This window comes from Pantherophis guttatus, chromosome 4, assembly GCF_059756535.1.
Source record: "Pantherophis guttatus breed Tessera chromosome 4, ASM5975653v1, whole genome shotgun sequence".
Classification (NCBI taxonomy): domain Eukaryota; kingdom Metazoa; phylum Chordata; class Lepidosauria; order Squamata; family Colubridae; genus Pantherophis; species Pantherophis guttatus.
Window position 1 is genome coordinate 42,040,740 of NC_142066.1, and position 12,817 is coordinate 42,053,556.

At 37.2% G+C, this 12,817-nt stretch overlaps 1 protein-coding gene across 5 annotated transcripts in view; it reads right to left on the reverse strand.

The window, feature by feature from the left end:
• AP2A1 (adaptor related protein complex 2 subunit alpha 1) overlaps positions 1-10,160 on the reverse strand; it is a 73,233-nt gene extending 63,073 nt beyond the window's left edge. For all 5 annotated transcript variants that reach the window (XR_015733764.1, XR_015733765.1, XM_060691562.2 and 2 more), the window contains exons 1-2: positions 9,995-10,160; positions 4,081-4,149 (exon numbers count right to left, since the gene is read on the reverse strand). Coding sequence is in view for 3 of the 5 variants with exons in the window: in XM_060691562.2 (XP_060547545.1) it covers positions 4,081-4,149; positions 9,995-10,061 (136 nt within the window). In the remaining 2 variants the exon portion in view is untranslated. The remainder of the gene's footprint in view (positions 1-4,080; positions 4,150-9,994) is intronic.
• Positions 10,161-12,817: the final 2,657 nt, after the last annotated feature.

Below are 12,817 nucleotides of genomic sequence, written 5' to 3' on the forward strand. Positions count from 1 at the left end.
TCTATTTAGATATGAGGAAAATGTGAAAGAATGTAAAAAATTAATGAAAGAATTTTTTGTTATGAATATGCATAAGGGCACACCCATAGAAATGGTTTGGGATACAAGCAAAGCATACATGAGAGGTGTTTTAATATATTTGAACAATACATATAGACGCAGACAGGGAAAAAACGGATAGAATTAGAAGAGGAAATAAAAAAGAAAGAGCAGGCATTAATATTGAATCCAGCAGATAAGAAAATAAAAGAAGCAATTATTTTATTGCGAGGGCAGTTTAATATGTTGATGGCAGATCAGGTTGCAACTAATTTGCAATATGCTAAACATAATACCTTTTGCAATGCGAACAAACCAGGTAGATGATTAGCATATTTGTTAAGGAAAAAACAAAAGTTTCGTACTATAGAGAAAATAGAATATAAAGGTAAAGAAGTGCATCAACAAAATATGATTAAATAACCATTTCTAGAATTTTATACGAGGTTGTATGCTAGTGATAAAATTCAAGGTATATATATAGATAGATACCTACAGAAGGAGAATATCCCTATAGTTACAGATGAGCAAAGGGAAAGATTGAATCAACCGAAAACTTCTGAGGAAATTTTCTCGGCAATTAAGCAGTTAAAAATTGGTAAGGCTCCCGGAACAGATGGATTGACAGCCGTTTATTATAAAAATTTGCAGTTAAAAATGGTGGAACCACTTAAGGAATTATTTAGTAAAATACAATTTGGAGGAGATGTACCCCCATCTTGGAGAACAGCCTTTATTTCTTTGATCCCAAAGGAGGATCAAGACCATAGTCAGCCAAAAAACTACAGGGCTATATCGCTACTTAACACAGACTATAAGATTTTTGCTAAAATATTAGCAAATAGGTTAATGTTAGTTATGCAACAAATGATTCACAATGATCAATCTGGATTTATAAATGGGAGACAAATGAAAAGCAATGTAAGGCAAATTGTTAATATAATGGAGTATTTGGGGAAGAATAACCAAGTCCCTGCAGTGCTTATATTTTTGGATGCGGAGAAAGCATTTAATCAACTGAATTGGCATTTTTTACTGAAAATAATATAAAAAATGCAGTTTGGAGAGTATTTCACACAATCTATTAAGGCAATATACCAGAAACAAACAGCACAAATAATAATAATAATAATTAATGGCAGCTTAACAGAAACCTTTAAAATTGAAAAAGGAACAAGACAGGGGTGTCCCTTGTCCCCATTACTGTTTATTTTGACTTTGGAATTTTTGCTGAATAAAATACATGTCAGATAAAATAAAGGGAATTAAAATCAGGCATTATGATTACAGATTACGAGCATTTGCAGATGACTTGGTTGTAACTTTAACCCAACCAGTGCAATCAGCTATAGGTTTAATGGATATAATTAATCAATATGGTCAAGTATCTGGATTCAAAATAAATACATGGTAAATAAAGATAATAACAAAAATATGACTATAAATCAAAAAGAAGAACTAGAAAGAGTAACAGGATTTGAAATAGTAAAAAAGGTTAAATACTTAGGGGTTTATATTACAACTTCAAATGTGAAATTATATAAGTATAATTATGAACCGTTATGGATAAAATACAGAAAGAGATGGACAACTGGAAAAAATTACAACTGTTTTTATTGGGAAGAATAGCAGTAGTAAAAATGAATGTTTTGCCTAAGTTTTTATTTCTTTTTCAAATGATACCAATACTCAAAAAGGATGCAAATTTGGGGAAATGGCAGAAGGGTATTAATAACTTTGTTTGGGCAGGGAAAAGACCGAGAATAAAATTAAAAATGCAAGATATACGTGAAAGAGGAGGTCTCAAAATGCCCAATTTAAGACTATATTACGAAGCAGCTGCCCTATCAGCAATCAGTGATTGGATCAATTTAACAGAAGAAAGAATTTTGAATATTGAGGGATATGGTTGGCATGCCTACTTATTATATGACAAGAAGGTGGACAAGACTTTTAAAAGTCATATATTAAGGAATGCTTTTTTGCATGCCTGGAAAAAGTATCAATATAAATTAAACGATAAGATACCTATATGGGCAGTACCCAGACATGCGATATGTAAGTGTATAGAATATAAGTGTAGAACAAAAGCAAGATGTAATTACATATAAAGAGCTTCTTAATATGGAAAGAGGTACATTACAGTTAAAGTCTTTGAATGTATTAAAAGAAGAAAGGATAATTCAAACTTGGTTTCAGTACGGACAGCTATAAGCTAGATGGAAAGAGTATCAGAAAATTAGTATCACACAAAATGAGGAAAACTTGGTAAAACAAATCAGAGACCAGAGTCAAATGCATATAAAAAGGTTGTATAATACATTGATAGAAATAGATTCAGAAATGGAGTTAGTTAAAGACTGTATGATAAAATGGGCACAAAATATTGAGGAACCAATAATGATGGAAACGTGGGAAAAAATATGGGTTAGAAATGTAAAATTTACGCAAGCCCAAAATTTGAGAGAAAATTTTTACAAAATGTTTTATAGATGGCATCTAGATCCTAAAAAGTTAGCTGGTATGTATCCCAGTTTGCAACCCAAGTGTTGGAGATGTGAGAGTGATGATGCCACGTATTATCATATATGGTGGACATGCAAAAAAATCAAAGCATTTTGGATAAAAATATGGTGGATCATGCAAAATATTCTTAAAAAGAAGATAAAGTTTACTCCACAGTTGTTCTGCTGGGTATAATTACAGATTGTACGGTTATAGAGACTAATCTGATTTTAAATTTAATAACCGCAGCAAGACTTTTGGTGGCGCAGTATTGGACGAAGGAAGACTTGCCTACTATTGAAGAATGGACTCTAAAAGTAGCAAATTTAGCAGAGATGGCCAAAATTTCAGCATATTTGAAGGACCACTCAAATGAAAGATATATTTTGGAATGGAGAAGATGGATTGATTATATTCAAAGCAAATATCGGATTAAAAAGTTCCTAATAGCTTACGAATTAATAAGATTTCAGAAAAGTACTTAAATTTAGTCATGTAAAAGGGGAGTTAAAGTACAAAAGGGAGATAGGAGTCTATAGATAGTTAGCACATGTTAGTATATGATTGTTAAATGCTATACCCTGTATTTTGCTCTGGGAAGTAGGGGGGGGGGGAAGGGTTGGGGAGGGAGGTGGGATGGGAAAACATTTGTAAAACTTTCTAAAACTTTTTAATAATAAAAAAAATGTCCTGACCTTAGAGGTAACAAAATGACACTTGTTAAATCCTGCTAATCGAAGCTGAAGCATGTGCCTTATTTTATATGGAATGATGAACAAGGAAATGGTGGAGGAAGAGTTGTTCCTCTCCATAACAATATGAATTATGCTGCAAAGGTCTCAGATCGATGGAAATTAATATTGAGGTCAAGGAGGGACAGAGTTGCATCTAATGGGCTAAATGGAAATGGCTTTTGGGAGAAATAACTCTTGAGTTTTGTTAGATAGGAATTTATAGTGCTATGTAAGTACTGACACAAGCAACTCCTTGGCAGAGAAGAGACAAGAAACCCCTAGGTCAATTTGAGGATTTAGAATTACAGGCACCCACAGGCAAACCAATGATGGCACATATATAATGATGTCATTACAAAAAATCCACAAGCTACTTTTGTCAGATGTATGACACAAATAATCATAACACATTATAAAATGTGTGTCACCATTTTGACATCATTGTGGTTTATTACAGTCAATACCACCTAAAATCAGATATTTTTCACTTTATTTCATTGTTCCAGCTGGAACAGGTTAGCTTTTCAGCATTTCAACCTTGAGTCCCACAGACATGCTACACACAGTTGCTTTCTACGAAGCATCAGTGACATGTATAATAGAAAATTATAGCCTGAAACGTGCTAGAGAGGAGCCTGGTTGTCAAGGGAGAGAGAGAACAAAAACAGGAGACAGTGAGTAAACTGGACTGAGTCACTGATAGAACTGCTGCAGGGATTTGTGGTGAGAAAAAGCTGGATTGTACTGCAAAATATCAAAAGAAAGAAGGGAAGAAGGAGAAAAATACACTGCAAGAACTCACCCTTAAATTTGGATCGGATATTAGCCAACTCCTTGTTAATTCGTTTAATTTCAGCCTCTTTACTCTTACCTGGAAATGAGAAGCAAGGTATAAATCATGAATAATACCTAACCTCCATACACAATCATCTAGGTATCTGCATAATGCTGATTGCATGAGACAACTAAAATAAATATGATGAAGAAAAGGGTCAGATACATATCTGTAAATGCAAACAGATAATGACAAATTGCCACATATGCTTCTTGAATAAAACAGCATGAAAAAGCAAAAACTTCCCCAGCCTATTCCCCTCTAAATGAGTTGGTCTATAATTCCAGAATTCGTAGCCAGACACACTTCACACATATCTGGAAATACCATCTCAGAGATGGCTGCTGTATACTAAAACCCAGGAGCTACAGGGTCAAAACAGGGGGATCAGATTTTTGATCAGAACAGTAGGAGACAGTCTTCTCAAGCCACTGTTCAGCAATAGCTAGTGAAAAGGTATTTAGGTAAAAGGAATGGCATAACTTGTTTCTGGTACCAATTCAAAGTGCTGGTGTTCTATTCACACAAACATTTACAGATGTTTGTGACAGTGCCTGAAGGAATTTCTTTCCATATATTCCAACTCATCTAGTAAGATTATGCTCAAAAGCCCTGCTCCAGTGCCATGCTGATCTGCAATTAGCAGATGTCCACTACAGTGATTCCAGTGAATCTCAGTAGTTGTTCCAGGCTATGGTTGGCTCCCCAGTAAGTGAAGCCTGGTACCTACTATCCTTCTGGCCCAAGGCAAAGATATTTTAATTCTTTTTCATACATGTGATTCATATCTGAAATGTTATACTGCAACACTTTCTTAAGCAGTCTTTATCTTATGCTCATACTATTTTGTTTTTATGTTGTACATTTTTCATCATTTTATTTGTTTTCATAATATTTTTTAGAGTGTGGTAAGCTGCTGCAGAAAAATTATGTTATGGAGGCACAAAAGGATAATAAATAAATAATAAAATTCAGAGAAAATTCTTAGTGTGTACACACCCTAGGCCCAGGGGCAGTTTCGCAATTAAAATATTTTTCCCCAGTTGTGCATTTTCTATATCTTAGAGTCCCTTGGTATTTTCTGAGACGATAAGCCCCAGACATCAGTCCAACAGAGCAATGGATAATGCACCCATTCTCAGATGATTGCATAAACCATTACAACACAGTAAGTATGTAATGTAAGACAGAGAAAACAGATCTACATCTAGCAAACCAGGAGAGTAAATGCTCCCACGAGATTAAGGGAAGGCAGAAGGTGTTCCACAATTAAGTTAGCTCAGCAGGATGAGGGCTGCAATAAATAAATAGATTTGTATGCATAATGCTCCTAGGAGCTGCTTTGTACATGAAGCATAGTTAGCTACTTGATTCGTAGAAATTGACTGTAGGAGGCCACATCTGTACCTTTGTTTTAATTTAAAAAGTACAATATTAATAAACCCAGGTGCCAGTAGAGACTGGTAACAATTTCATTCATCAATAATAGACTATAATATCCTTTAGATTTTATTTAAATGAATATAGAAGAAAATTAAATTGCTAAATTCTGCAATGGAAGTAAAGGGCTTTGAGCCCTTTGCTTTAAATAGTCTAGCAATATCTTTTCTGTTAAATTAGGATTGTCATATCTTCTCTTCCATTTCTTCTATTAGGTTTCCTTATTTAACACCATGCAACCAACAGGTACAGCACGATCTGTTTAATAGTGGGGAAAGTTGTGCTAAAATAAAGGAAAGATGCAAATGAGAGGGAATATTATTTGATTTGAGATGTCTCAAATTCCTTCAGAAGAGATAAATAATAATTTAAGAAATATAATTAAAGTAGATCCATCTGCCTCTAAGTGTGAAACAATGTACTAGTATATTTAACCCATTCATTCTTCTCTCAATGAAAGCAAAAAAACCCCACACCTCAAAAGGTTATTTCTTGGACTTCCAATCACAGAATTATGTCCTAAAATGCCAATTCAAACCAGAAATAAACTTCCTTTAAATCATAATTTAACAATGAATTAGCCACTCATACAAAGGACAAGAATAATGAGATACATGCATGTATTACCCTGGAGTTTATTCCTATGTTATTTCATCAAGCCCTCATCTTGAGTTTCAGATTAACTGCCAATGTGATTGGAGTTACCACAAGGTAGGTGCTATTATTTACATCATACCATGGAAGTGATATTTTCAAGGCTATCATATTTCTTTGTCCATTTCCTGGCATGCATATTCCAAAGATAAAAGGAAGATGACCAAAGAAGGCATTAGAACTCAAAACACATGCTTCCTTCTTCGACCTGCCAAAAGCAAATGATCCAAACACTACTACTTCTATTCCCTGTCTTGAGGCAGGGAAATCAGCCTCTAAAAAGAAAAGGCTCTGTTTCCTCAAACTTTTTCTTTCCTTCCTTCCTTCCTGGGATGTTCAAACAAAAATCACACTCATAGGGGTCTCTCCTTTTGTCCTATAGCACCCTGTTGAGGAAATCTGAGGCCTGCCAACTTTTCTTTGCTTAAGAATTGCAGTTCCTTAAGAACAGGCAATGTAAGAGCTCTTTGTTCATCTCTCTGGGTAGATGCAACTATATTCAGAAGTGGGGAAATTCCAGAACATGTTGGATTACAATTCCCATAATCCTTGTCCATTAGGTTATGGTCAGGCTTATCTGAGTTAGAATTCAATAAAATCTAGAAACAGATTCCACTTAACAAGAAGATCAAAGAATGTATGAATGCATATCTAAAACAATCCATGCCACAGGAATCAGTGGCCATCAGATCTATAAAAATGTGTTTACTGTATTTATCACATCCTGCTCATCCAACAGGAAGTTCACAGAAGTTTTTTAGAGTCTGGATTTCATCATAGTTATGCTTTCTTGCACATCAGAAAGTCCTAAGTTTGAAATTTGACATTCCTTAATTATGTGGCTATCAGATCTCATGCAATTTTGTTAGAAGGCCTCTTACATCTCCCTCCACCCAAAAAATGTGTTTAACATAAGATGCAGCCTTTTGTCTAACTTTTTGAACATAGCTCTTCCCACATATTCCTCAATGCTTCCCTGGCTTCTTATTGCTTCATTTACTATTGCTAAATAAAGTCTAAATCAATCCGATCTGTACGCTATTGAAATTTCTCTCCACTCCCACAAGTGCCAGCATCCATTTCTGCTCATTTAGTGATTCAAAGATCTCCCATAACATCCTAAAATGTGGACCCTGAGGCCCTGGGAAATATATGGCTGATTTCTGCTGATTATACAACAGCAAAAAACATCAGGTCCTGTTCATTCACCAATCTACACTATTTATAAACAGAGTACCGGTATTTTCTGAAACGTAGGATGGGAATTGGACAAGAAGGACATGGCTTCTTCATTTTTAATTGCTGCTTTTACAAAGAAATGTTGGTGGCAGCAGCTTTTGTTGTCTATGCATGACAAGCTGCATCTAACAAAAATACCATCTTCCTCACAACTGTTAAAGCCACAGAACCTTCCTTTCCAATTTGGCTGTTTTAGGACAATACCTTTCTGGAAGTGTGTCACAATCCCTAGTACAGAAGAAACTGTACTATTTTAAAGCACCGTTGCTCTGTAATGTTTTTTTCTTCTTCAGATAAAAGCTCTTACCCATTTTAATCACTCCTATGAGCAACCTCAAAACCTTGTTGTTTGCACAACAACTCCCATAATTCCTGGCTTTGAGTAATGGGAGTTATCACCTGAAATCTGAAGACCATTAGATTGCCTAATCCTGTTTTAGTTGAAGCTTTCAAATAATTCAATGGCATAAAATCTTTTGCATGCAAAGAATGTGCATTACCACCACCATGGAGTTATAGTCTCTTCTGGTAATATTTTTAGAGATATTAAAGGCTAGCTGCTGTGGCACTAGGGCCAAGAATCCCACAAATGGAAAACCTCTGCCTCCAAGCAAATTGGCTTATATGGTCTGCTGGTGCTAAGCCAATTCACATGGCTACAGAATGACTTTCCCTGAAATTTCAGTATATAGAAGTTGTTGCAACATAATTACAACTACCTAATCAAATCAGTTAATATGTTTTCCAGAATAGTGGAGTTATCATGCTTATATCTAGACTTTTTCATTGAACTGCAGGGATGATTTAGATTAGAGGAAAATCAGCCAGTCGGAGCCTAAAAAAGATTGTGTGAGCTCTGTTGATTCCACTCTACAGAAAACTGCTCTAGCAACTGCTACTTAGCTTTACTGCATGTATTACTCTTGCAAAAAGTAACATTGCAAAATGCTTTTTCATTTGCTGAAAAAAGGAAGAGTTTGAGCAAATATTAGGATTCCTGAGATGGAACTAGGGAAAAAAAGATTGAATCAAACAAATGTAATATTAGTATTCAGCCACAATGAAACAACCATACCAAAGTCTAAACAAAAAAAAAAATCTAGATCTGACTTAAAGTCTCTACATTTTAAAATATACTGAAACATTCTTGGTCTCCTGATCATTAGAGTTTTTTTCATGACTAAAGAAGAATATCTGAAAAATAAGGGCCTGAATACATGCTATCAAAGCCAGTAATTGGATACTTTTTTTCAGCATTACTGAAGGAAGCTAGAAATATATGCCTTAACTATGCTCCATCAGGCTCACCCATTTGACTTCAATGACAATTAAAACATCTCCAGTTTCAAATTGATATTAATGGGACATGAATGCCATAGAAAAGCTGACAATTTATAGTGATTAGAAGCCTTCCCTGGTTTCACTTGTTTTCCTTAGGACAATCTGAATTCCTCAATCTTTCTTACTCTTATGGAGATTCTAAATAGCAACCCCTTATTTTGCAGCAACATCCCTGCAATAAGGCTTATATTTTAGGCTGCAAAAATCCAGATGACTAGCAACAAGAAATACTGTACAGAGAAGTAATTTCAAGGACTTTTGTATCAAATATAGTGAGTCTACAATCAAGGCCTTCTGCAAAGGCCCAAGAGCCAAATTAAATAAATAAAAAAAAAAAGAGCTCTTTTTTTTAAGTCACCACACACAGACTGCCCAATGCATACAATCTTCCCCCAAATTTACAAAAGCAAGCCCTAGCCTATTGCAGTTAGCAAGCATACTGTATTTATCCATCTGTCATATGACAGCTGTCTACCTCCAGGCAGTATCTTTGGATGGGGGCAGCAGGAAGTGGGAGGGATGGAACCTTATCCCTAAGCAAATCTCGGAACCCTTTTCTTATTCTCCATCACTCCGGTTCCCCTATAATGGCCACGACCCCCAATTTCCACCCCGCTAAGCAACTTTTCCACTTCTCTCCCCACCGCCCTCTTTAATTTTTTTTTTTTTAAAAATCCGGATTAAGCAAAATAGCCACATCAGACACAAATCCCAAGTTGAACGATATCCACGTTCACACGCCTTCAGTTAACCAACATCCCCGCTGCCTGTGCCATCTTTACCCAACTTGTGTCCTCCTCCAGTGACTGACAGGCCTCTGCCTATCCGAACGGCGGGCATGTCTGGCGATTGGGGCAGCCTCGCCCTTATCCTGACATTAGGTGGCCTCCTCCTCAGCCTACCTGCTTTCTCTTTTCCGAAGCCCCACTGAGCAGACGATCGGGCAGCAACCGTCTCTCCCCGGGGTTCAAGTCTTTCGCCTTCAGTCGACTGAGCCCCCTCCGCCCCCACACACAACCCCACTAAACCCCCCACTTAACTCTGCCGCCGCCGCCGAGCACAATCACAGGCCGCTTCCACCCGCCCGAATTCTCCCCAAGGTCCAAAGCCCCCCCCCTCCCTCCCTCCCCGAGCATTTACAGGATTCATTCGGTTCTGAAGGATCCCCCTCTGCCCGCCTGTCTTCCCGGTAGTCGCAATCACTTACAGTTTCGGATATCGGAGATAAATACGGCCAGGCCCCGCATCCCGTCTCCCTTGGAAACGGCCGGCATGGTGACGATAGAGGATCGGGACCAGGGCAATGCTCCGTTCCGCGCCCGAACCTGGCCCAGCTGCACCGAACCGACCCAAACATATCCGATTGGCCCTTCGTTCCATCCGTCACGAAACGTTTTCACTCCCTATTGGGCAGAGGCGCCGCTTTTCAAACCCGCGGTGCTTTCTATTGACAGAAATGATCCAGCTTTCTAAAGGATTGGTCGGTAGGTTTAAATCCCGCCTGCTCTTCTCCCTATTGGATCCGGTGAATCTTAATGTCAAATAAGTCCCCTCTACGGCTCTGCATTTTCCATTGGACGTAGGTTCACAAGAAGCCCACCTAAGCCGGCCTCCCGCTGTGCCCCTTCGGTTTGAATATCTTGATAGGTTTTAAGAAATGTCAGTCAAAGGCTGCCCCGCCCATTTCCTCTTCGGCTTGAGTGATGGTTCTTGCGAAATCAGCAAAGCTGAATCTCGGCTCGCTGCTGGGCGGGGAAGAGTTTTTGGAAGCTGTTATTGGGCGAGAAGGCCACGTCCTCCGAGCCCAAGTCCCTGGTTTATTGGCCGAAAAAGGCTGGCGGTGGAACGGCGGCAAAAGAAAGGCTGCGGAGGAGAGAGGCCTGGGAACCGAGCTGCTTTCCTTGGGGAAAAAAAAACTCTTACTTCATTAGGACTAAAACCACAGGTATATTCCGTTTTTTTTAGATGGGCCACAATGTTACATATTCTCCAGCGTTTACATTTCTGCTTCCTTTGCTTTCCCATTCATTTTTCCCAATATTTTTGGAGAAATATTTTTCCTGTAATACTTTTAATAAATCATTTGACCCGCCTGTTCATGAATGTAGGCGTGTATGAGTGTAGGAACTAGAATAGAATAGAATAGAATAGAATAGAATAGAATAGAATAGAATAGAATAGAATAGAATAGAATAGAATAGAATAGAATAGAATAGGAGTTCTTTATTGGCCAACTGTGATTGGACACACAAGGAATTTGTCTTGGTGCATACGCTCTCAGCGTACATAAATAAAACATACATTCGTCAAGAATCATAAGATACAACACTTAATGATAGTCATGGGATACAAATAAGCAATCAAATCATATTAGGAAACAGTCAATATAAACCATAAAGATACAAGCAACAAGGTTACAGTCATATAGTTACAAGTGGGAGGAGATGGGTGATAGGAACGATGAGAAGATTAATAGTAGTGCAGACTTAGTAGCTAGTTTGACAGTGTTGAGGGAATTATTTATTTAGCAGAGTGATGGCGTTCGGGGAAAAACTGTTCGTGTGTCTAGTTGTTGTGGTGTGCAGTGCTCTATATAGTGTCGTTGTGAGGGTAGGAGTTGAAACAGTTTATGTCCAGGATGTGCGGGGTCTAAGGAAATTGAAGGTGTGAGTGTTGTTTTTATGGTGGTGCATGGAAACCTGTGGCTTAGCTTATTTGGTACATAGATGCCTTTAAGTTACCTGAATACAGCTTCGAAAACTGCCTGAAATAGTTTGATTAATGCATAACACTAAGGGGAAATGTTAAAGCTTTGTTTGACATATCATAATGGTATGGTATGTATATTATGCTAAGGTATAGGTGGATTTTCATTTATCAGATTATGGTTTCATGTTATGTGGAAACTAGCCAATGAATATATTTATTGCATTCGTATCCTGCCTTTTCTTTGGGAGTTCAAATTGGCATATCTGGAGCTGTCTTCTCATTTTAAGACCAATGCAACAATCCTAAATAGGTTTGAGTTGAGAAAGAATAACTTGATATCAGGTCAGTTGATTGTGGAATGTGAACCCACTCAGTTGGGTATATTCAGGTGGTTAAGCATAACATCGACTAAACTATTGTGGTTAGTCAACACTTCATATTGATCAAAAGAAATATGAATTTTTTTCTTTGATTTACTGTAGAGCAATACAGGTAGTCCTCGACTTACAACAGTTCATTTAGTGACCGTTCAAAGTTATAACAGTACTGGAAAAAGTGTCTTATGACCATTTTTCACACTTATGACCATTGGAGTATTCCCATGGTCATATGATCAAATTTCAGATGCTTTGCAACTGACTCATATTTATGATGGTTTCAGTGTCCCTGGGGTGATGAGATCACTTTTTGTGACCTTCTGACAAGCAGCATCCATGGGAAAGCCAGATTCCCTTAAAAACTGCGTTACTAACTTAAGAACTGTGCTTCACTTAACAACTGTCAAGAAAGGTTGTAAAATGGAATAAAACTCACTTAACAAATGTCTCTCTTAACAACAGAAATTTTGGGCTCAATTGTGGTCATGAGGACTACCTGTACTAGTCTTTAATACTGTTGCATTTGAACCAGCCCACTGAGCAATCAATCAGGTGTCTTCAATAGTTCATGAGTTATGTGTTTCACTTCATAAATAACTTTTTCAAATAATACTTTGGATATTATCATTTGGTAACATCCAATAATGTCATTTCATCTTCAGCTCAACCTGGAGTCTTTGCTGTGACTTTTAAGTCCAACATGGTTTACAGTACTGACAAATGCTGACAATCAATTGGATGCAGTTTATAATTTTTTTTATTGAATCCCAGTTGCAAGCAGTGCAGTCAAGTATGACCTTAAAGTTTACTTCCTAAATTCTCTTTGTAATTACTTTTGAGTTACTGCCAGAGGACTGGAAACAAAGTTTCATGTTGATATAGAAAATATACAGCAAATGATACACTATCTTTGTAGACTTCTTCAGATGTTATACTTCTGAAAG